A 22,306-nucleotide genomic window follows, 5' to 3' on the forward strand; every position below is an offset into this window, starting at 1 on the left:
GGGGTGCAGGGTATAAGGATTATTAGGGTGAAGTGCAGAGTTTTAGCGCTCTGGTTCTTCCTACATCCTCTCCACCTTCAGGCTGCTTTTCCACAGTTACAGGTGGTTTGCTTTGTATGCCAAGTTAGGCATATCCATGGCAACCTAAAAACAGTATAGTTACCTGGTCTTCCTCTAAACCAGGCTTTTTTTTTTTAAAGTGCTTTTTGTTGTTGTTATTTTGTTTGTAATAGGAGAGGAAATGTTGGTTTCTCTTTTCCCAGAAATTCAAGTAAGGTCAAGAAGAGAAAATGATTGGTTTCTATAATTCTGTTCTAGTAACCAAGCTCTATCTCCTCTTAGCATTAAATATCTGATTTACTCTTCCAAATACTTAAGTCTTGTCAACTTAGTATGCTTCATTGAACTTGCAGCCAAATTGCAGTTTGATAAATCGTGTGTTTATTTAAAGCTTGCGATGACTAAATCTTTATTTGATGCTCTCCTCTCCCTTCTTTAATTGATAGCTTTTGGAAAAAAAGTAGTGTCTGTGTTCCCCCAAAGCAACTAGAATTCATTTAGCTATCTTAAGGCTTCATCAAATCATGTTTTGGTTGCTGACATTGTTTTCATGGAAACCAAATAAATTGGTGCCACTTCCTGGGTTTAAAAGCAGCGTTCATCTGCTGTATACTTCACCTCGTTTTCCTCCCCTTCCCAAAGTATTTTGTGGTTACTGTCCAAAATGCCACCAGTTAGTGTCTAAAGCAAAGTAATCTCTCTCTGTGCCATGTTTCATTTATACAAGATTATTAATCTGCTTTACTTCAGGAGACCACGTGAGCAGTTGTCCTATTGGTAAATACCCACTGTGCTGTAGTCACCTCGCTGCAGAAAAATTGTGTTACCCAAAACTTGGGATCCTTGGACAGGCATGAGCAAGGCTAGTGGAAATGAACGCAGGGTGTAAGGGAAGCTGTAGTTCTAATGTCAAATACCTTGATAAGAACATGATTTAGTTGTGCTTTCTTATAAATTATGTGTGTGTTCATGATAAAACGACTTGGCTTGACTTCCTTCAGAAAGGATCATAAGACTCCAGGAGGCACACAAGCTGTTTTGATTCAAACCTTTCTGAAAATGGAATATTTGACAGTTATGAATAAAGTTATTTAACAGTCAACTTCCTGTGGTTTACATGCATTTCTGAATCAGGAGGAGGCTGAAGGGCTGCAGCTGAAATGTATATGCCTGGCTTGAACAAAAAAGGGCATCTTTTACCAGCAAAGTGATCACTTAAAATCCGAGATTCTAATGTGGCTTACTTCGATCCTGCACTGAAGGTAGGAGAGCACAGTTACATGACACTGGAAGATGCTGGAAGCTAGCAGAGGCCAGTTGTTTTTGCCGCACTGGTGCACGTTCAGGAAGATTGCTTTGTCGCAGCGCTTGTTGTTTCAAGTTGCTGTACGTCAACATGTGCACAAGAAACGTGCTCGAGCCCGCGTGTGACTCTGCTGCTTGTGTTGGCGTCTTTGGGCCTGTGCTCGGAGCTCAGGGGAAGGAAACGAGCCGCGGACAAGTAAGAGGGGCTCCGTGCCATGGTCCATGTAGCAGAAGGGGTCGCTGGTAACCTTCAGCCGCACCTCAGGAGTTTGCAGTTGAGAGCTGCTTGACTATAAAAATGACTTTAAAGGGCTCACCTGCATTTTAAAAAAATAAATTCACCTGTGGCTAATTTAAGACCTTCCTGTAATGTGAGTAGCACCATCTATATGATGTAATGTGTTCTTCTGTGAATGTGTTAATGGCCCTAAATTTAAGGGGCTTTGCTCAAACAGTTGCCGTATGTTGTCCTGTATTTAGCTTGGGTGAGAAGCTGGGTACAGGAGAACAGTTGGTCCCTACCTCATGTTTATATCAGGTATCAAATCAGCATGCATTGGTTTTGGTTTTTTTCCTCCACTCCTGACTCTCACAGGAACTTTCTGGTATCTTTTTTTGACCACTAAAATTAAATTAAAGATGCATTATTTCTGGCTCGTGACTTATTTTTAAATTGGAGTTTGGTGCTTTGTGCTCCCGGAATGTGGGTTTAAAGACAACAGGAATATACTGGAAAACCTGACTTATTCAGTGGAGAGAGACCCTGCGGTTCTCAAGCTCCTGTTGGTTTTGTCCTTGGATGGCTCCTCTGTCTCTCAGCTGGGAACGCTGGAGCACCGAGCTGCTGCTGCGGCAGCCACGTTGCAGGGGTAGGACGTGGTCAGCCGCATGGGAGCTACTGGGGCAGAGCGGGGAAACCCAGTTGCTTTTTTTTTTGAGTCCTCTCAGGTAAAGCAGATAGTTTACAGTTTGTCTGAAGGGAAATTCTAGAATGTGGCAGGTGGACGTTGAAGCCAACTGTCTAAATATAGCTGATGTCATCAATTCACTGTGCGAGATCTCGTTCTCTATCTAGTATCAGGACGGTCTAACACCGAAACTGTCTTTGGACCTGCTGTCATACGAGATTGCAAACGGATCATCATCTTACTCAGCTCTAATTGCTGGTAGTAAATCTTTGCTTGGTTTTGTCTTTTTTTTTTTTCTTTCTGTGGGTTTCTCTTAATCATTACATAAAACATACAGCTCTACAACCTTTGCAAAACTATCTAAAGCCTTGCTTGGTTGCTTTGTAGTGCTGCCTTTTTAAAGCTTATTTAAGATGTGTCAAAACCCTTCAGTTCGGCAGTAGGGCTCTCTGATAACAATCTGTTAATCGTGGCAGTTTGCTGTTCAGGAGTGTCAGTAGTTAGCAGTGCTTGGCCTGCGATGTGAAAATGTCCCGGTCAGAAAGAAAATTACCTCAAGCCAAGACCCTGGCTTGCAGCTGTATGACATGGGGAGTGTCTGGAGTACGAGGGTAGAACAGAGGATAAATTTGAAGCTGTTTTGAGTTCCTGATCACATACAAATTGATAAAAGCCAATGACTGAACGACTTTTATCCTTAAGGATAATACAGTTCGAGTGAGCTGCTGATGTGGAGGAGGGAAGCTGGTCTGTTGCTGCTTCTTTAACTTCACTATGCTGCAGGTGATGGCTTTTATAGCTCAGTCTCCTGAGTTTCACACTGGTCACCTTGATAGTTATCTGCTGTTGACTTTGACCCATGACAGCCTAAGAACTGGAGCAGTCTTATCAGTGTGCTTTCTCCCCGGTTACTTTACTGATGTTGGATGTGTGGCTCTAGAGCATTACCATTGCTACAGGACAGTGTATTTTGTTTGTGTTTTCTGGAAATCCCTTCTTTTGGGAAGCTGCTTCTGCTGTTGCTTTGTGACCTTTCCAGGCAGTGGCTTGCTTGCATGCTCGCTCCATAGCAGTAGCAGTAAGCCCCAGGATTCAAAGGAGAGGTAGCAAGTTGTGCATTCCAGCACTGTGGAGTTAATGCTTCTTCAGGGAGTAAGCATTGCTATAAGTAGTATGCAAAAAGAGCTAAGATTAAAATATATGTATGCACACACACGTGGCCCTACAGCCTCTGAGGGCCAGGTATTCTAGAATGAATGCCTCCACTTAATGAGTCTGAAATCTGGCCAATTTGTACATAATCGTGTGGGGGCAGAGGGTTCTCAGCTCCGACTAGAACCTTAACAAGAAATTAAATCTGTCCTTAACTTTTATTTTGCCTTAACATTCAGCTGAAGACGGTGGTTTTAGTACTTGGAAGGCCTGAATTCTGATCCTGTTATGCCTGCTAAGGAAGCTTGAAGCAAAAGTACTCCTGATAGATTTGTGCATCAAGATTGTGTGTTTTTGTTGTCTGTGAAATAGGAAAGTGCTTCCACATACGCTTCCTTACAGGACTGAGACCAGAACAGATTTCCGAAGTACTGGAAAAGCTGTAGGTATAAAATACCCAGTGCAGTCATGGCAAGCGGTTGCTGCTGTGCCCCAGCAGTCTGGTCTGTGTTACCGCTGCAGTTTCTCACCGTAGAGAGAATTGGTAATGTAAGTCAAAATGGAAAGCAGAATAAAGTAATAGATCGCTGTTGGACTCTGTTCCTGCAGGTGTGTCGAGCACAAGGCACATTTCAGCCGGAGTTTCAGTCTTGCCTAGATAAGAGTTGATGTTCAGAGGGCACGGTAAAGGTGCAGTATCTACCTGCACGAAGTGACTTTTTAAGCACCTGCAAACCTCGCAAAGGTGCCTGGCTCGGGTGTGTGCCAGAACCCTTTTTGTACTGTTACTTTACTGGCACTGCTTTACCTGGCACTGTTGCTTAGATGACAGGCTTATACTGAGATTTGATAGTCTTCCTAGATAAATCTGTAGAGTTTGAAGTGAGGGGGAAATCATTACTGAGGTGTAACTGCTGTCCTAATTCACTTGTCTGGCTTGGGTGTAGCTGCCCCGGTGTTGGGTACTTGATGGGTTTGTCATCAGTGGAATACAGTCAGAATTCCTGCTCTCCATCCACAGAGTGCAAGTACAGATGGTTTCCTTTGAGTATTAATAACAACTAAGTGACGTTACAGCTTGGTTATCAAGAGCTTTCAAAAGGAAGCGTGTTTCTGCTTCTGTCATGAAGCTGAGAATCCTAAGAAGGTGGTACTTTTCTTTGCAATAAACTTAATCAGTATATCTTGCCTGTTGCAATTGAACTCAGGTCCAGCAGTATCCCTAAAAGGGTTCTTCCTTAATGTCAGCACCCTAACAGAGGCCTGGAGAGCTGACTGCAGTTAGGGTTACAAAAACAAGCGTTAGTTCTGCGTTACTGGAGGCATTAAGAACTGACCTTACTACTCGCAAGGTCAGTGATGGCTTGATTTGGAAGGTAGGCTGTATAGTAGGTTTGTTAACAAATGGTATTGCAGCATGGAGGGAGCTCTGTTTGCTAATCCCGAGTAAGGGGTTCTTGTCCAACTTGACCTTTGACATGAAAGTTCAGTAAAATGCTTCAACTGTTGTGGTTTCTCTTCTGCTCGTCGGTTGTTGTGTGCAGGGGGAGTACCTGTACGAATGGGACCTGAAGGCAATGCAGTTATAAATTAACTTATCTCCCATGGTTAATCCTCGTCTCTGAATGCCTGTGTGTGCAGACTCTTCAAAGGGCTAGAGGAGTTGAATGCGTCTTTTCATAATGAAGGTGTGGTTGCATCTTTGGTAGCCCCTATGAATAACACAGTAGGATTTACCTAGCAATTCTAAACTTGGAAAGAATTTAACTACCATAAATGTGGCTGCCTGTGCTTTTAAAGCTTAAATATTAACTGGCCTAAAATAACTTCCATTGTGCACTTAGGATTGCTGCTTAAAAAAAAAAAGCATTTAAAGCTTCCAACAGTTTAGATTCAGGTGAATTAACTGGACTTCAGAATATAAACCATTGGAATCAAGTGTGCTGCTTACTAACTAACTTTTCGCTTTGTTTTCTAGGGGGAATCTGTAAAATACTTTTTGGACAACTTGGATAAACTTGGAGAACAAGTAAGTTTGTGTTTTTTTTCCATTTGTGAGCTTTAAGTGGCCCTTAATCTCTGGATTTTAAGTAGATGAAATGTAATTTTGTGTCTGCTCCAATAACTTTAGTTAACTTTGCCTGTCCCATTATCTCAGCAGATCATCACTGATGTGTCAAAAACACAGGGCGTTGTGAGGGCCAAGTGTCTTTGGCAATACAACTTCTGTGGAAATTGAACAAAAAGCAAGTTACAAATGTTTGTCTAGTCAGAGGATTGTTAAAGTGGCATTTCAGCATTAATTGATATCCAAAAATGTTTATTTTTGAATACCCACTTAGAAACACGAAGCTAAATCAGCGTACAAATCAGGGGTACCTTTCTGTAGTTAGTGAACAAATTTAGTACGGAGTAGAATGTGTTTTCTCTAGGGAAAAAGCCGAAACTTCTATAGAATACTTTTAGATAAAATGCTGGTTACTGCTTCAATGATGAAGCTGTATGCCAATAGTCATTAGTCTTGTATTGCAGAAACAGCATGTGAAAAATTGCCTTTAAAAGGGGATGCCAGCTTGAACGCCATGGGGAGGTAGTTTCTCCATGGCCATTTCCAGCTGATGGGTAACAAATGATGAAGGAATCCAAACCACTTCAAATAAATAAAATTAAGCATGATGTAACAGGATTCTTCTTTGTCTCTTTAGCAGATAGATAAATTTTGAGCCAGACAGTTCAAAGCAGAAAACCAGTATTTTTTCTAAATAGAGCACTGTTGATCATCTGGTTGAATGCGTGCTCTTCCCAGGTGTCTTGCTTGAACTCCAGCGCTCACTCCTTGAATTTTTATTGGTCTTGAGTTACGAGAGAATACAAAAACTGCATTCACTTTAACAAACTACTAAACTTACTGTTAATGGTGGGTTTCTCCTAGTCTCTGAATACAATGCCACTCTAATTTAAAAAAAAAAAAAAATCCCCCCACATATTTGTGCACGCTTGGGTGTGGATTTTTGCAGCTTCTCATTCAGAGAAGAAACCTGTATTAGAAACCTTGATCTAATCTTTGATTAAAGCATAAAACTAAAAGTCAGTAGTTCAAAGGAAAAAAAAAATCTCTGTAGGTATGTGCGCGCACACACAAACTGTAGCTCTGATACTGTTGTGGGAGTGCTGAGCACTGAATTACAGCATTTCCAATTTAAACTTAGACCAAATGCTACTGAGACACAAAGGATTCTTTAAGATCTGATTCAGAAAATGTTAGGTCTTTGTGGAAAAAAACGCTAGCTAAGTTTTGTTACTGAAAGATTTGATAGGTTCTTCTGGTTTGTTCTTATCTATATGCAAGATTTGTCTAATGATTGTTTCTTCAAACTGTATTAATGCAAGTATTTTACTGTTCTTATCTGATAATCTGATACAACTAGGCTGGCCTGCAACTAAATTGCTTATAAACAGATAGACCTCCGATTCGTGTGCCTCTTGCCAAAAAGGAGCTCCTGTGCCTCATGCCAAAAAGGGAGCTGCTGATAAGAGCACATAGGGAAAAGAACTTACTGTTCAGATTTAATCAGCTCAGCAAAGTAAGAGTGCCTAGGATCGGCTGGATTCCTTGCAACTCCTTGTTACTTCCACTGCCAGGGCAGACTATATGTATTCCGAGTATCTCATAACAAGACATCGGTTTCCATGGTGTGGCTGGATCTTATTCATACCTTAAATGCCAATTTTAACTAGGCAAACAGTGATGTGATAGCTGAAATAGCTACCCGATAACCGAAAGTTTTCCTTTTGAAGACGGCAAACCATAGTGAATTTGAGGAGGACAACAATTCAGGAAGAAAGCGAAAGGTAGAAAAGAAGCTGAAGTCACTTTTAGGAGTCAGTGTCAGTCTGAATCCTTGGGAAGAGCTGATGCTTGCGGGCAAATTGAGCTGCACAGAAAGGAGGAAAAAAGGTGACAAAACAGTCAGCATAGAAGAGTGGGAAAAGTATAGAAAAGTAGTGGATTGAGATGCTTGCAGGACAAGTACAAATTGATAATGGAGAGACACTGAAAGGACATGGAAAATAATACTAGGTGCTGGCCCAGGACGTACCTAGTGCTGCAGGCTTTGGACACAGAGCATGGGACCAACAGTGAGCAAAGGGCTGTATCAGAACTGCTATAGGAGCAAGCTGCTAGTATCCAAAGGATCTCTGCACCAGGGAGAAAAGAACAGGATCATCATTCAAAAAGAGCATTAAAATCCTTGGAGATCTCTATTGGAGCTGTTGTTTTTAGCCTCCGGTAGCCAAATGATGTCTCTATACCAAGCACTTGACTTCCAGTGCACTCATTTGCAGGCTGTTACATCAGAGTAGCCAATTATCGAGGATAAACCATGGTAGGTTTTCTTCTGTGCATGTAGAAGTTGAAAGCACTTGAAAATGTTTTAGTTGTGGTTGCAAGTGTAGAAGGAATTTTAAATGAATAATGATACTCAAGAGGGAATTTGTCAGGAATTCTGGGATGAGCTTCTTTTCTTGAAAGCTTTACTGAATAAATGGTCAGGGCTAGCTCCCAGAAGAGTCTGCTTTGTCCTCGTTTCAATATTGAAGGCTATGTATGTGGCTCTTCCTATTCATTGATTTTATTCGTTCCTTTACTGTAAGGATAGCAGTCACTCCTGAACTTTCCTAAGGCTTTCCGGTTTTATTCTGAGAACTTGTGACTGACTTCCTGAATAAAACATACACATGTTGGAAAGATGGAAATAAGCGTTGAACCTGCGACATTCTCTTCCGAAAGTGTTTGCAGTCAACTTTACTCAAGATGTCTTTACAAGCACTCAGTGCCATTTGGTAGGCATTGCTCTGTTCAGAGCTGCAGAGGGGTTGAGGATGGAAGGGACCTCTGGAGGTCATCTAGTCCAGCCCCCTGCCGAGCAGGGTCACTTAGAGCATGTTGCAGAGGATATTCCTCTGGTAACCCACAGGATTCCTCTTGTTTTCCTCCCTCCCTAACAGTTTTTGGTAGAAAAGGCCCCAAATAAACCTAACAAATAAATATCAAAAATCTCATTACCTTTACATTTGCTTCTTTTTCGTCAGAAGGGGATGGAAGCATGTCTGGTGCTCAGTTTGAGGAGAAGTTGGTGCTGCTTTACAGTCGAACTGTCCTATGGATTTGGGTGGTGCAGGCTTGAGATGTGTAGTAGTACAGTAAAAAGTGCGGGGTGGGGAGCCTGTGCTTCGGAGAACTGCTTTGTGATTGCAAGCCGTGATAAAAAATACAGGCCTTAGGCCTGGGCAGCTCCAAATAAAGAGACTCAGGAGTTCAAACAAAACAGTCTAGCTAGTTTCACTTTTGAGCTTACATAGTAAAGGAACTTGATCCTTGAATTTTTGGAGCATTGCGCTTCCCTTATGATTTTTAAGTTGCTTTCTTAAGGCTGTGGATCAAATTTTTCCAGCTCCCTTAAATTTGGAATACCAGCATTTGAATTACTGTGTAGTTTGCCGGCTACCCCCAGCTCCCAGGTTAGTAGTTGATTCAGACTTTGTGGGCTATTGTCTTACACATCTTTATAAAAGCTTCGTGCTTGGCCTTCCTTTGACACTGCCAGTTACTGTAGATCATTCACTAAGAAGAGACTAAAGTTCCGGCTCTGAAACCCAAACCACTCTATCGGAAGTTGAGAAATGCTGGAAAAATGTAAGGAAGAGCTTCAGTAAGAAGGGAACAAGAAAGCTGTAGGCTTCGGTGTCAACTGGCTGTCTGTTATTGGTGGACTTTTTAAATAGCACAAGACTTGGGCCATATGGAAAAATGTAATTCTTAGAATGAAGAAATCCCCAGTATGAGTCTTGATTTTTTCATGCCATCAAAAGCTGACTAATAAGAATTCCTCTTTTTGTAAGCATCTGCTGACAATGATCGTGTAAAAACTGCAGGAACTCGTATGGCCCCTGTTTAATTCTGGGGGGAAAAGGCAGGCTGGAGGGAGAGCAGTGTCTGGTGCCTCCTAGACTGTACTGCTGCAAAAAGCCTGCCACCCTCCACTGCCTGTTGCTCCCTGTTCTACTAATTGCACAGGATGTTTTAGACAAAATCAGGCTGTGGGAGCTCAGGTAGGATACAGCTAATTAATAGAAGCACTTTTTTTGGACAGATGGATCCAAAAAATCCATGGTACAAACATAGCAAGTTGCTTTGGTTTGGCTTTTCTGGCGTAGTTAATTGATTGCCTTAACGATTACTTACTGGAACAGCTTCTTTTTTTTCTAGAGGCAGCTGTGCAGTATGCAGGAGAACATGGGGCGAATCGAGTGCCCACAGTTAGAATAGGGTACCGCCACGGGTATTGGTTTGAGAAACCTGTTTGACACCCCGTTTGCTGCATTCTGGTGTTGGTGCCAAGCTTGTGCCCCTGCTTTGTGGCAAGAAGATGAACGAAGCAGAAAGAATCCAGAATGAGGGAAACTGGCACGAGGAGCTGCTGGTACAGCTTTCAGGGCTGTTTATGGATGCTTGTCATGTGGCGAATGGAAAGCTTCAGTTCTCCGCGAGTAGTAAATGTTTGGATTTAACATTGGGTGTGTTTCCTGCTTTTGACTCTAGATCTTTACAAAATGCTTCAGTGTTGGAATATAAATATACATACGTGTGTATGTTTGTGCAAAAGCTCGTGCTGTTCCCCTGCAAGCTTTCTCTTGATTGCAGGTCAGCTGCGATCATCATGCCTGTGACTTGTATCCTAATCATCAAACTCCTTTATTTTTTTAGGACTATCTTCCCTCACAGCAAGACATACTGCTGGCACGAAGACCCACAAAAGGGATTCATGAGTACGACTTTGAAATAAAAAATGTTCCTTTCAAAATGGTTGATGTAGGTGGCCAAAGGTCAGAACGGAAACGGTGGTTCGAATGCTTCGACAGCGTCACATCGATACTCTTCCTCGTTTCCTCAAGTGAGTTTGACCAAGTGCTTATGGAGGATCGGCAAACGAATCGCCTTACGGAGTCCCTGAACATTTTTGAAACAATAGTCAATAACCGGGTTTTCAGCAACGTCTCCATCATTCTCTTCTTAAATAAAACGGACTTGCTTGAGGAAAAAGTACAAAAAGTGAGCATCAAAGACTATTTTCCAGAATTTGAAGGGGATCCCCACTGCTTAACAGATGTCCAAAAATTCCTGGTGGATTGTTTTCGTACCAAACGCCGGGACCAGCAGCAGAAGCCCCTCTACCACCACTTCACCACTGCTATTAACACAGAAAACATCCGGCTAGTTTTCCGCGATGTCAAGGATACCATCCTTCATGACAACCTCAAGCAGCTTATGCTACAGTGATGTGCAAAAAGACATTTTTATTTGAGTAACTATTGTGTGTTTTTTTTAACTAGGAGTTTACAGCAGGAATAGAGAAATTCAGATCCTGTCAGACTTCTTGATACGTGGCTAAAAGCTGCTGCTGAACACATTATTGCCAATTTCTGCAGTAATTCAGGCTTAATCTCTACCAGTGTAGCTTCAAGTTGACTCAAGTTGTAATTTTATAGCAGACCTATGTCTAAGTTACCTGTAAAGTGATTAAATTTGACCTTTTGAGAAGAACATGTATATTATCCTAGAAAATTCATTCCACCTTTAGAATTCCAAGCCCAAACTTGAGTGAAATCGTTGCAATTGTTAAGCTTTGGCAGTAATTTTTTGGGGGGGAGAACTTCTCACATCTAACTTCATAACGAAGACTGTGATACCGTAGCTGACTTAGGATTTCTCAGGTCTGTTGTTGGCTAGAAAACCCATAAATCCCTTGCTGGAATCGTGTATTTGAAGCTAGAATTCCTGGGTGTAACGTACTTCCTACTTAAGTATAAATCTTTGCATGGGGTTTGACTAGGATACGCTTTAAAAATATCTAGGTTGGGAACTAAAGACATCTGGCAGGAAGTACCAGTGCAGGCAGCAGTCCAGAGACAAGGGATCAGCGAATGGCACAGCACACTGCTTCACTCCTTTGCATCGTAAGTACTCGACGTCTTAGAGCCGTGGCGAAGCACAGAGCACTATGAGATGGTCCTCTTGAAACTTGGATGTGGGAAGGGGGAGCAAGCTAAACTCGTATTTCTTATCTTCACGAACCAGATGTTACATGTAGGTACCTTACCTTTCTTGAAGCGCTTTAATATATCACTGATTTATCTTAGTGTGCCTCCTCTGAGTCGGTAAGCATTTGGTGATGGATAGAAGTACTTGCAGACCTAAGTGCCTCCTTGTGTTCTGTCCTCCTGCAGCAGTTTCAGTGGCCTTATGAGCATGTGTGTTCCCAGCAGAGGCCTTGTGTAGCTGACACCGTGAAGATGAATGTTTTTTTAAAGGGGAAAAAAACCAACATGTCACAGCAGAATGTGCTTCAGCTGATGAGGTTCTTTCGGAGACTTCCCAATTGGGTCTACCAGTCCTAAGTGTACTTGAGCCAAATATGTTGCACAGCGTGTTCCCGAGTGCTGGCTGTGACTAATGATACTTTACCAAAAGTTCCATTGCTTTTTTTTTTTTTGGGGTGGGGGGGGATACCGTTGCCATGTGATTACAAAATAATAAGAAAATGCTTCTTGCCCAGAAATCGTCATACACCATGCAGCATGCAACTGAGTGAGCTTGCCAAGGTGCCAACACGTGTCTTTAAAAAGTAGTGCCGCTACCAAGTCCCCCCCAGGCTGCAGTTTTAGCCTGTTCAGCTTGCCACTTTGCCCCGTGGAACCGGCAAATTCCTGTGGATTGTGATGCTGGCCGATGTTTCCTTCAAGGAGTTTTTATTAACACACCACGTGGGTGGTGAGAGGAGTGACATGATATTCTCACTGCTTGGAGCTGCGTCCCTGCAGGTGTGATCGTGTTAGGACATAGGAAAACTGCCCGTCTTCTGAACTTAGCCTTTACTTACTGTGACTGTAAGTTGTGTTAACATCTCTGGACCTCGTTCTTCTGCCCGTAGAAGGGGAATCGTGTGTTTTTATTTAGTTAAGTGCTTTGAAAGACCTCTATTTTTTTATATCATCCAAGGAGTAGTCATAGATTAGTCTGCAGTGTCTGCGGCACTATTTTGGGAGGAAAGAGTTCTGAAAGGAGCTTTGGAGAAGTCAGTGCGTAATCCTCTCAAGGAAGTCAGTGCAGCACTGATGTCAAGAGGATTAATACAATCTTTAGATGGGGATATTTAATGGAGATTTTGCCTCCTTAGTAGGCATGGCTATGATTACTTTTGGTTTTGTCTTCAGTTTATGTGAGAGCAATTCAAGAAGGATGAACTAAAGACCTTTAAATACCCTCAGCCCTTTTGAAGGATTGGGCAACATGCACAGGGTCCAAAAGTTCTCGGTTCTCCTCCCTGGGGAAGGATTACAGGTTGATCTGGCTGAGCTGCAAGTGCTGTGTGAGCAGGCAACAAACCTCTGTCTAGTAGCCTCCAAGTATGTAACAAAGTCCATTGTTTGCAAGCAGAAGTTGAACAAACCCACACCCTTGGAGTGAGGGCAATTAACCATTGGAACAAATCAACAGGAGGAGTAAGAGACTTTTTTTTTTTTTCCATTGCTGGCAGTTGTTTGAACAAGTTTCTTTTGAAAAGAGACTTAAGTCTGCTCTAATTAAAATAATTAATTTGGAGAGGGTCTGTAGTACGTGTTTTGCAGGATGTCAGACTAGATGATTAACGAAAAGACTGGATATTGGATGATGGTGAATATTACCAGGAATCTGTCTAAAATCTGTTTATGTGAAGTGTTGATGAATTTTTGTCTAGGGACCTGTTAATTTACTTAAAGATCCTCAAAACTGATGTCAGTCGAAGGATGTAGTCAGTATCACCAAGGCACTGGACACTTCTGATATTAGCTAAAGTAGGAAAAATACTCAGCAGGCTTCTCCCTGAACCAACACCAAAAAAATAAACCCAACCCCGCCCTGTTTTTAATCCTTTCAGATCATTTTCCCTGTGAACACCGGGGCCTACGAGATAGCGAGGTGAACCCCACGACGTTGGGTGACTTCTGACAAAGTCGGCCCTGGGAGATAAGCACTATGTGAATCTCAGGCAGAAATGAATTATTTTAATGAAATTACTGAATCAAATCACTTGCATTTCCCACTCCCACTTCTTTCAAGGGAGTGAGGCAACTAACCTTGATGTCACTGTTTACATGGTTCCTATGTTAACATGCTGGGTAAACAAAGTGAATCAACGTTGGGCTTCTCCATCCCCAAACTCGCTATTCATTAGCTACCTGAAAAGAAGCACATCATGTACTGTTGTCTTTCTTTTTGATTTTATTCTAAATATAGCTTCTTTATAGCAGGATTTAATTTTGGTACAAGAGCTGAAGGGCTGATGTTGTTGAGCAGACTGATTTTATTTTTATTAAGCTTGAGGCAAGCGAACAAGTCACACGCGGCTAGTAAGGGTCACGCGTGTTAGCGGCAGCCAGCCTGTGGTACAAAGGCAGGAGATGGTTCCAGTGAAGGTGGGAAAGCAAGTTTCACAAAACTTTTAGTTCTCTATGGTGCAGCAAGCCCTGTTAAAGAGATGCCTGATCGGTGACCATATGGAGATATACCACTGTCTTGTACAGTCCTCCTGTACGTGAAGGTGAAATTGGTGTTTTAGGGGCTGTTCCCGGCTGCGGTGCGTTCAACTGCGTTGTCTGATACCTTAAAACTGTGGCTGTTCATCAGGGCTTTAAAAATTTTTTACTTTCTTATGTGTTGTATGTGGGAGCATAAGCCATCAGCTTGTGTAAAACTTAAAGCTTTCTTTTAGAATACCCACTGATAAAAAAAAAAGACAATAAAAGGTGGGTTCATTGATCTCAATGGCTGTATATTGGACTCGTTTGTCTAGTAAGTGGCTTTAAATTTTGCCCATCAGAATTATCCTCGCAAATTGTTCAGATGAGGTGAGTGTTTCAAGCTTCGTGGCACTTGGCTAATAATAGTATTTATGATCGGTTTCGGACAGCTTATCAAACTGCTTCTGCTCATCGTGTTTAGAAGGAAGTCACTGCTTAAAGACTGAGAACTACACGTGTTTGATGTGGCCATTGCCATCAGGAGACTCCTCTAGCTGTTCCTCTTTAAGGTTGATTGCAAAGTGTTCATTTTCCGACAGTAACGTTCCCTGCTTCAGATCAGAAGCTTCATGCCATACCGAATTGTCCACAAGTTAACTTTACAGGTCTTGTCTGTTTGATGGTACCATTAATTAACATAGTTGTTTTTTAATTACACAGCATTGCAATACAGTGCCATTTTGCAATTTCTTTGCATTGTACTTGAAAATGAATTGCAGACTATTTAAAACCGCTTTCCTGCGCTTTCAGTAGCAGTGAGAGCTTACCTTACGTGAAGCCTTTATGTAAAAATATATTTTGTAACAACCTCATAGATCTTTAACAAAACCAAGATTTGTATTAGCTTTGTATAAATGTTTGTGGCTTACACTTTTATATGTTTAACTTTTTATAAACTTTCCAGGGACTACTTTTTATTGTAAATTTTTTTTTCTCCTTGCTTTAGTTTAAGATTGGCAATAAGTTATTTCTAAGGGATGTCTTAGAAGAAAAAGCATCGCTTCCTTTTTATAAAACGGTTAAATCAATTAGTTTAAAACCTCTTCCATTTGCTTGTACATTGCTCTGTACATACTCTTCCAAAATGTTGCCTTTCAGCTATTAATATTTGCCTTGTGTACAAAAATTACTGACAATGAATAAACATATACAGCCTCATATTGGTATGACGGAATCATTTTTCAGATTTGTACTTAATGTGTGGAGGCAGTCAACTGACTTCTGTTACGTTTCTGCCGCACCTTGTGTTTCAAACAAAATAAGTACCGATGGAGGTCTCTGGTCCCCAGCAAGCTCTCTGCTAAAAGGGCTCGTGCAGATTCCTGCGTTCGGCCTGGTTGCTTTCTCTGCAGTGAACTTGCTGAAGTTGCGTTTGGCAACCAGTTTGGTACTCAATATTTAAAATATTGATGACGCTTGTGTGTGCCGGTGTGGGTGGCAAGCCTCTGTATAAATTATGTATCTCAGTATTGCAGAGTTAGACTTTTCTTTAATTATTTTTAGCTGCTTTCTGAATAAGCCAGCCTCGGCCTCCTCCAGAAACGGATCACTGGCTGTTCAGCAGCAAAACATTGATTTCTCCTTGTCAGCCTTCATAGGCCTGAGATTTGTGTGGCATGCTGTGAACAGGAAATCTCTGAAAAGGCTCAGAGCAAGTAATGCGGGTTTATATGGTTAGTTCTTCATATGAATATTTGTCTTGATAATGGTAATACATAAACTGTAAAAATTCTTGGACCTGTGTGAATCTTCTGTGGATTAATAGGAACCTGCATTATCTCCCCTACCCTCTGCACTGTGAAGAGCAGAATTAATTTATGGCAAGGAGACACCTCAGCTCTCTGAAATTGTGAGTGAAAAAAAACATGAAATATGACCGGAAACTTTACCCTGCTTTGCAATGCAGTTTTGATTCTGGGTCTTGCCGGTTCCTAGAGCAGTTGTTTCTGAAGAACTCCAGCCTTATCACTCGATCACTTTCCTGCACCAAAGTCATTTTAGCAAATGAACGGCATTAGTGGTGTTGCTCTGACTTTGACAATCAGTCTAGGTTTTCTTGAAAGCTGGTTTTCTTACCTTATTTCCTGAGATGCTGTCAGCTACCTGAGGAATAAAACTAACGACATCCAGAACTTAACAGATATTTTAAAAAAAATAATAAATCCAGTGTTACAAGAGTAATTGTTCAAGGTTCATGTAGGCTTCTAGTTAAGGACTGGCTGAATAAAGCTGTCGTTAGGAAGGCCTTTTCCTTATTGCCTGGGAGGGCCTTCTGAGGATTCATTCGAGTTGTAATAGGAGTGCTGGTCACATAAAATGACTTTTCTGAAATATGCATGCTCTTGGTGTTTGAAAATAAGCTCCTTTAGCAGAATATGGGTTAGTAATGTTGTTCTGTTCGGCAGGAGCTTGTGGATTCTGGTAACCTCACAGCACTGAGTGTCCTGTGTCTGACAGCGTACGGAGAGCCAGACGAGGGGCAGGGAAGGACTGTTACAGGATTTCTGAGCAAGTAGAAATTTCTTCACTTTCATAAAGCTCTTGATTTAACAAAACACCTAATTGCACACGCTAGTGAAAGTAGGTTGGGTTTTTGAGCCTCTTCCTTCCTGTTAAAGTAACTCGGTGATTACACAATAACTGACATAAGGGAACAAAAATCAAGAGAAGTTCTGCTGCGAAAGCTCCCTGAGCTGCCCTGGCTGGGCACGGCCACGTTTCAGAGCTGACCTTAAAAGAGTCCTGTTCCTGGAGGGGACCTGGTGGGTCGTGGTCAGCTCTGGGGCAGCTGAAGGGCAAAATGCTAGAGGAGCAGCTGCCAAGGGACAGCTTTTCTGGGGATATGGGTGGAAATGAGATGTCTCTGGCCTAGGCCCTGCTGATTTTTTCCTTGCAAAAAAAAAAAAAAGGTAATAGCATCAAGGTATTTCTGGACGTCCTACCTAAGGCACTGCTCAGGTGTTTTCCAGACAAGATGTTTTCGCTGTACGTGAAATGTGAATTACTAGATGAAATCAGTAAGAGTCCAGATAGCCAAAGTCCCACAAGGTCCTGCAGGAGTGTGGGTTTTGTTTTTGTGCCTAACTTTAGATAGCATTGGATTCTTTTGTTCTTTCTTCCTGTGTGCTTTTATGCACACTTAAAAATGAGAGGCAAAACATTTGTTGTTGCTGGAGTCAGATTCTTGCTAAAGCCAAAAGAAAAGCTCTTGCAAGACCACAGGGCGAGCCTCATGCTCTGGCCTGTGAAAACTGCTGCGGCAGAGTCAAAATCCTTACACTTGAGTTCAGTAAACAAGTTGCGATGACTCGAAGATAAGGAATCAAAACATCCAGCAGAAACGAGATGTGCGCTCGAGCCGGGAGGAGCAGTCCCCGCCCATGCGTGGAGTCGGAGGCACTTGGGGCCAAGCGACAGCGTCGGCTGCGCGCGGCGGAGGAAGTGGAGCGGTTTGATTAACAGCCGAGCCCTCGGCCTGGCAAACGGGAGTTTGATGTAGGCCGTTCCGAGGAGAGTTCTGCTTCTGCACAACCTCCAGCTTGTGACTTCGTGCCAAGATTAAAATTCAGAGGGTACCTCCTCTAAGCTACGGGCTGTCACCAGCAAGCTGTGCGTTTGCTGCCCCACAGGCAGCGAGGGCTGCAGGGCACTGGAGGATAAGGTAGGAATGTATTTGTCAGCATGCACAGGAAGCGCATAAATCTGATTTCTCTGGCTGGAGGGTTTAAAATGTGACGCAATAGGACCCAGTAAGATGGTGCTGATCATTGCAAACTGATTTTGTTTAGTTTAGGACTTAGGAGGAAGCATAAGAATCTGTGGACCCCTCAGAAGTGAATCCCCCCTTTGGCTTCCAGCGTTCAGCGTAGTGGATCTTGTGTCTCGCCAGCGCAGAAGATGCTGACTGTCTTCGCAGGCCCCTTCCTATTGAAGTTTTGCTTGCAGCCAAAATCCTGCTCGATTTCCATTTCTCCAATCCAGTACCGGGTCAGACCTCTGATGTCTCTGAGCCATGTTACAGGCTCTGCCCTGTGTTCACTGTCTTACGCTGCCTGCAGCCTGGAGGACAGTTAACCTGTCGTCTGTAAAAGACAGCTACCCCTTTATCAGATTCAAAGGGGAAGCAGTAGTGGAGAAAAGGGTGTGCGTTTTACCTTGAAAACTCCCCCCCACAGGCTCGTGTGCTGTGTTCCATATAGAACGTATACCATGCAAGTGATGTTTGTGGCATGGCACCAGCCCCGAGTAATTTATCTCTAGCAACTCACCGCATCAGGCTGTGCAGTCAGTAAGCACTTCCACAATTAGTATGTGTGATCATCACCCCTGACATGAGGTTCAACTTTGCTCTGCGTACCCGCAGTCCTTGGTTGGGAGTTGTTGTTTTAAGCTTTTACAGAAAGAAAAGGCAGTATCTATAAATGATACAGATCTTTGTGTGGTTGCCTAGGCATAATGTTTTGCACTGTTTCTGTGCGATCTTGCTTCTCTTACATTAATCCAAACCTAATCACGGAAGCAGCTACGAATTGATGACCATTCCTGTTGAAGCCCCTTTTCCCTGAAGAAAGAGAAAACAAGCAAACAGAAACCCTTCAAAGAAACCAGCGTTTTCAAAGAGGTAAGATCAGGATTCGCATGGGAGCAAGTTGAGCAAGCCTTCAGCAGCGACAGCCTTCTTAGCTCATGTCTGGCATTTGCTAAAAATTGCCCAGAATTAAGGGGAAAACTTCCTCTTACTCGCGCAGAAGACCCAAGCAGGCTGTTCTTCTCTCACCTCTGCAATACTAAGGGAGAAATATTTTCTTCAGAATTTAGCAAATCCTAAATCCTCTTTTTGTTCCAAGCGAAGTGTTGCCGTTCGTTGTGCTTATAATAAATCACTGCATAATCATCTCCGCTATCTTTTATTTGTGGATGCCTTTGAGGCAAGGGAACATTTTTTCTCTGTACGAACGTCAGCAGTAAGTCACCCTGAATGTTTCTTTGTCGTGTCAAAGCACTGATTGACACTGATTTCTTCCTTCAGAAAGGAAACTCCATTTGCCTGCAACAGTAGGATAAATATGGGGAGAGTATTCATACATTTGATATGCAAATTAATTGCCAAAAGTAGCTCCCCTCTAAGAGGCTAGCAAGGTAAAATGTTTTATATTTCCCTCTTAACAGAAGCAGGGATCAAATATGAAAGCACCTGGATGACAGCCAACCCTCTAGCTGGAGCCAGGCTGTATTTTCATTGTCTCCGTACCCTGTCTCGTTTGCTTTCAGCTAGACAAACGTCTGTGATTATGCCAAAGTCAGGAGAGCACAGGAGGAAAATGCAGCCTCGCACCTCTGCTTATGCCTTTGGTGGTGGAAATCACTGCTTTGCTGCCCAGAGCTACTGCCCAAATGTAGACTGTTTGTAGTAGCTGGCCTCTCCAAGGGCCAGCTTCCATCATTAGGGAGAGAAAAGCAGCGACAGAGAGCAGTTCTCAGCCTGAAGCCTTGTCCCAGGTAGCTCTTGAGTCACCCCCCGGCGGGGCCGCTTTCTCCCCGCAGCAGCGACCAGCTCAGGCTTCGTCACCGCACTTTCAGACACCTCGAGAGAAATGAAATCACCTCCACCACCGTGCCTGGGTGCTGTATTTCCTCAGCCAGGAAAGGCAGTGTGATGTTAGCATGTTAATTTTGGCAGAGCACTCCGACATCCGTGGAGGAAAGGATCTATTCTGTTCTCTGTCTATTCTATCTGCTCACTAAGAATTACTTTCCGTACAGGATCCTCCAGTAGCTTCATGGCAGGATTTCACTGGTTCCATCTCCATGTTCACTTTTCAACAGTCACAAGCCACTGCAAATAAATGGCTCCAGACTTTGGCAGTTGTGTAGGAAATAACCCCGCGTTTTACAGATCCTTAAAAGCAAGAAGAAAAAAAACCACCATAATTCCTCATTTCCTTAGCTGGAGCTCTTTGCATCACATATTTTTGTCTCATGGGCTAATTTTTTTCTCCATCTTCCTGTCAGACAGGACTTCTGTTTGTGCAGACGTGGATGTCACTCCATCTTCATGTCTCACTCAGCACGGGTAAACCCAGACAGCCCGAGAAGAGCTCTTAAGGCGATACTTAGGAAAAATAGGCCGGAGCTGAAAACGTTAGGACGAGAAACAGCAGATCTGTAACACGTGGCTGGTTTGTTTGACATAAACGGCGAGATTATTTACTGCTTACAATTCTGGCCAGAGAACAGCCCGGGAATGTTTGGAAGCAAGTTTGCTGGCTATCAGCTGCAGGGAAGCACCGGTCAATGCCTTGCTGTGCCTCAAAACGACGAGGACGATGGAGGTTGAGATGTCGGAGGCATCCGAACCGCCTCTGTTTACTTCAGACAAAATCGTCTCGGAGAAGCCGAGAGGCGGAGGGAGAAGCACTGGGATCCGAGCGCAGAACTGGATTGCAGGAACATCTGAGCACTAAATATAGCAGCCGTGCTAACTCAGCGGCTTCGGGCGCAGCAGATAACATCCTGCTTCGGGACGGCTCGCAGGAGTCAGGCCACTGCAAGGGGAGGTGTGAAATTCAATCCCTGTCAGGGCATTGGCAAGCAGTGCTTGGGAATCCTGGGATCCCTGTCTTTTCACTGTTTTGGTTTATGTATTTTTGAAACGTTTGAGAGAATAATGAAAATATCAGGAAAAATAAAACAGCGTATTTTGGTATCATGGGCTAAACTCTTCCTTCATCTGCACATAGTATCTTCCAGCGCGCCTCAGTGATGTTTGCTAAAGCTTCTGAACACGGGAAACGTCACAAGTGTTAAATACCAGACCTTTGTTTGTTTGTTGTTTTAATAAAAACACCGAAGAACTATTAGGTGTGTTGGGGAAATGCTGCTTCTGGCAGGGGAATAGAGAGGGCACGCCTACAAAAACCAGTGCGCCCAGGCACAGCTCCCGCCGTAACGTTCCCGTGCAAAGCTTCTCCTGGCTGTCGGCGGGGTGTCCCTGGATGGTCTGACTCCCTCGGGACACCCTGCACGGTGCCTTGCTGGCCATGGCGCTTCATTTCCCCGTTGCTCCGAGTCCTGCACAAGTTCTGCCCCAGACAGGGCGATGCTCTCGCTACCGAGATCACGAAGGTCCCTTTCGCTCGCTGCTGTTTCCGCACAGCTCTGGCTGGCGTAGCGATGCAGGGGTGTATGAAGTCGAAAAGCACTTGGTGCGGCCCTCTTTGTTGTCCCCTCCTTGCCACCACTTGCTCTGCTTGTGCCACAAAAGCCACCCCGGTGATTTTATCCGCCCAGCTCAGGGGTGACCGTCCTCCGTGCTGTGCTTTGCTGCGTAAACGGGCTGCTCGTGGGGGGACTTGCGAGCCGCCAGCCCGGCTCAGGGGGCACCCGCAGTCCTGGGGACACCGACTTGAGGGACCAAAGCGACCCCAGGCTGGCTGGGGACCGAGGCCAGGGGCTTGTCCACGGCACGGCACGGCCGGGGCCGCGCTGGGGCTCCGCGGGCAGCGCTGCGGGGCCGTGGGGCCTGCGGGCTGGGCACGGAAGGGCGGCGGGCCCGGCCCCAGCCCCGGCTCCAGCCCCGGCCCCGATCCGGCCGCGGCTCCGCCCGCCGCGGTCCCGGCGCCCCCGTGAGGAGAACGGGGCGGAGGGCCCAGGCGGGCGGCGGCCGGGGGAAGGCTGCGGGCCGCGGGCCTCCGTCTCCGGCCCTCCCCGAGCCCCCAGGCCTCGCTGCGAGGAGCCGGGGCCGGCAGCAGCCGGGGGCCGGGCGGAGGCCTCGTCCCACCGGGGCTCGGCGGCACCGAGGGCCCGGCGGCGGCGGCGGCAGCACCGCGGCCTGCGAGGTTGACCTGGCCTCCCTCCGCCCGGCCCGCGACTGCTGGGGACGGGGAATCGCAGCGCGTTCGCGTTAGCGTTTCCCGTGTCGTTTTCACGACTTTTTAATTAACCGTGTTCAGAAAGTACGCTCCTCCTCTCACAAGCCTTCCTGTTGTAAATGTATGCTGAAAATAACCAAATCAGCAGCAAACGCGGCGTGCCAGGGCCTGGCGCGAATGTTTGCCTCTTCCTTCATCGGCTTCTTCTGGGCTTCAATAAGCAAAGCCCTGGTCTGTCACAGCAGAAGATATCCGGCATTGCAGTAATTACCGGTAAACATCTGTATTGCTGCTGTGGGGTGCATTAGTTTGAGCCAGTGCACGTAGTTATTTTATCCTTTAGTCACTGCTTAAGGTGGCAAATGTCGGTGCAACGAGGTCTTGGGA

At 44.3% G+C, this 22,306-nt stretch overlaps 2 protein-coding genes across 3 annotated transcripts in view; both read left to right on the top strand.

Annotated features, from left to right (window-relative positions):
- The window catches only part of GNA13 (G protein subunit alpha 13), a 29,890-nt gene extending 14,684 nt beyond the window's left edge, over positions 1 to 15,206 (top strand). The window contains exons 3-4 of the mRNA XM_048064501.2: positions 5,404 to 5,454; positions 10,195 to 15,206. Of these exons, the coding sequence (XP_047920458.1) occupies positions 5,404 to 5,454; positions 10,195 to 10,767 (624 nt within the window). The 3' untranslated portion in view covers positions 10,768 to 15,206. The remainder of the gene's footprint in view (positions 1 to 5,403; positions 5,455 to 10,194) is intronic.
- Positions 15,207 to 21,669: 6,463 nt separating this feature from the next.
- ARSG (arylsulfatase G) overlaps positions 21,670 to 22,306 on the top strand; it is a 44,104-nt gene continuing 43,467 nt past the window's right edge. For both annotated transcript variants that reach the window (XM_066980231.1, XM_066980229.1), the window contains exon 1: positions 21,670 to 22,192. The gene's annotated coding sequence lies outside the window, so the exon portion shown is untranslated. The remainder of the gene's footprint in view (positions 22,193 to 22,306) is intronic.

This window comes from Anser cygnoides, chromosome 19 (assembly GCF_040182565.1).
Source record: "Anser cygnoides isolate HZ-2024a breed goose chromosome 19, Taihu_goose_T2T_genome, whole genome shotgun sequence".
Lineage (NCBI taxonomy): Eukaryota > Metazoa > Chordata > Aves > Anseriformes > Anatidae > Anser > Anser cygnoides.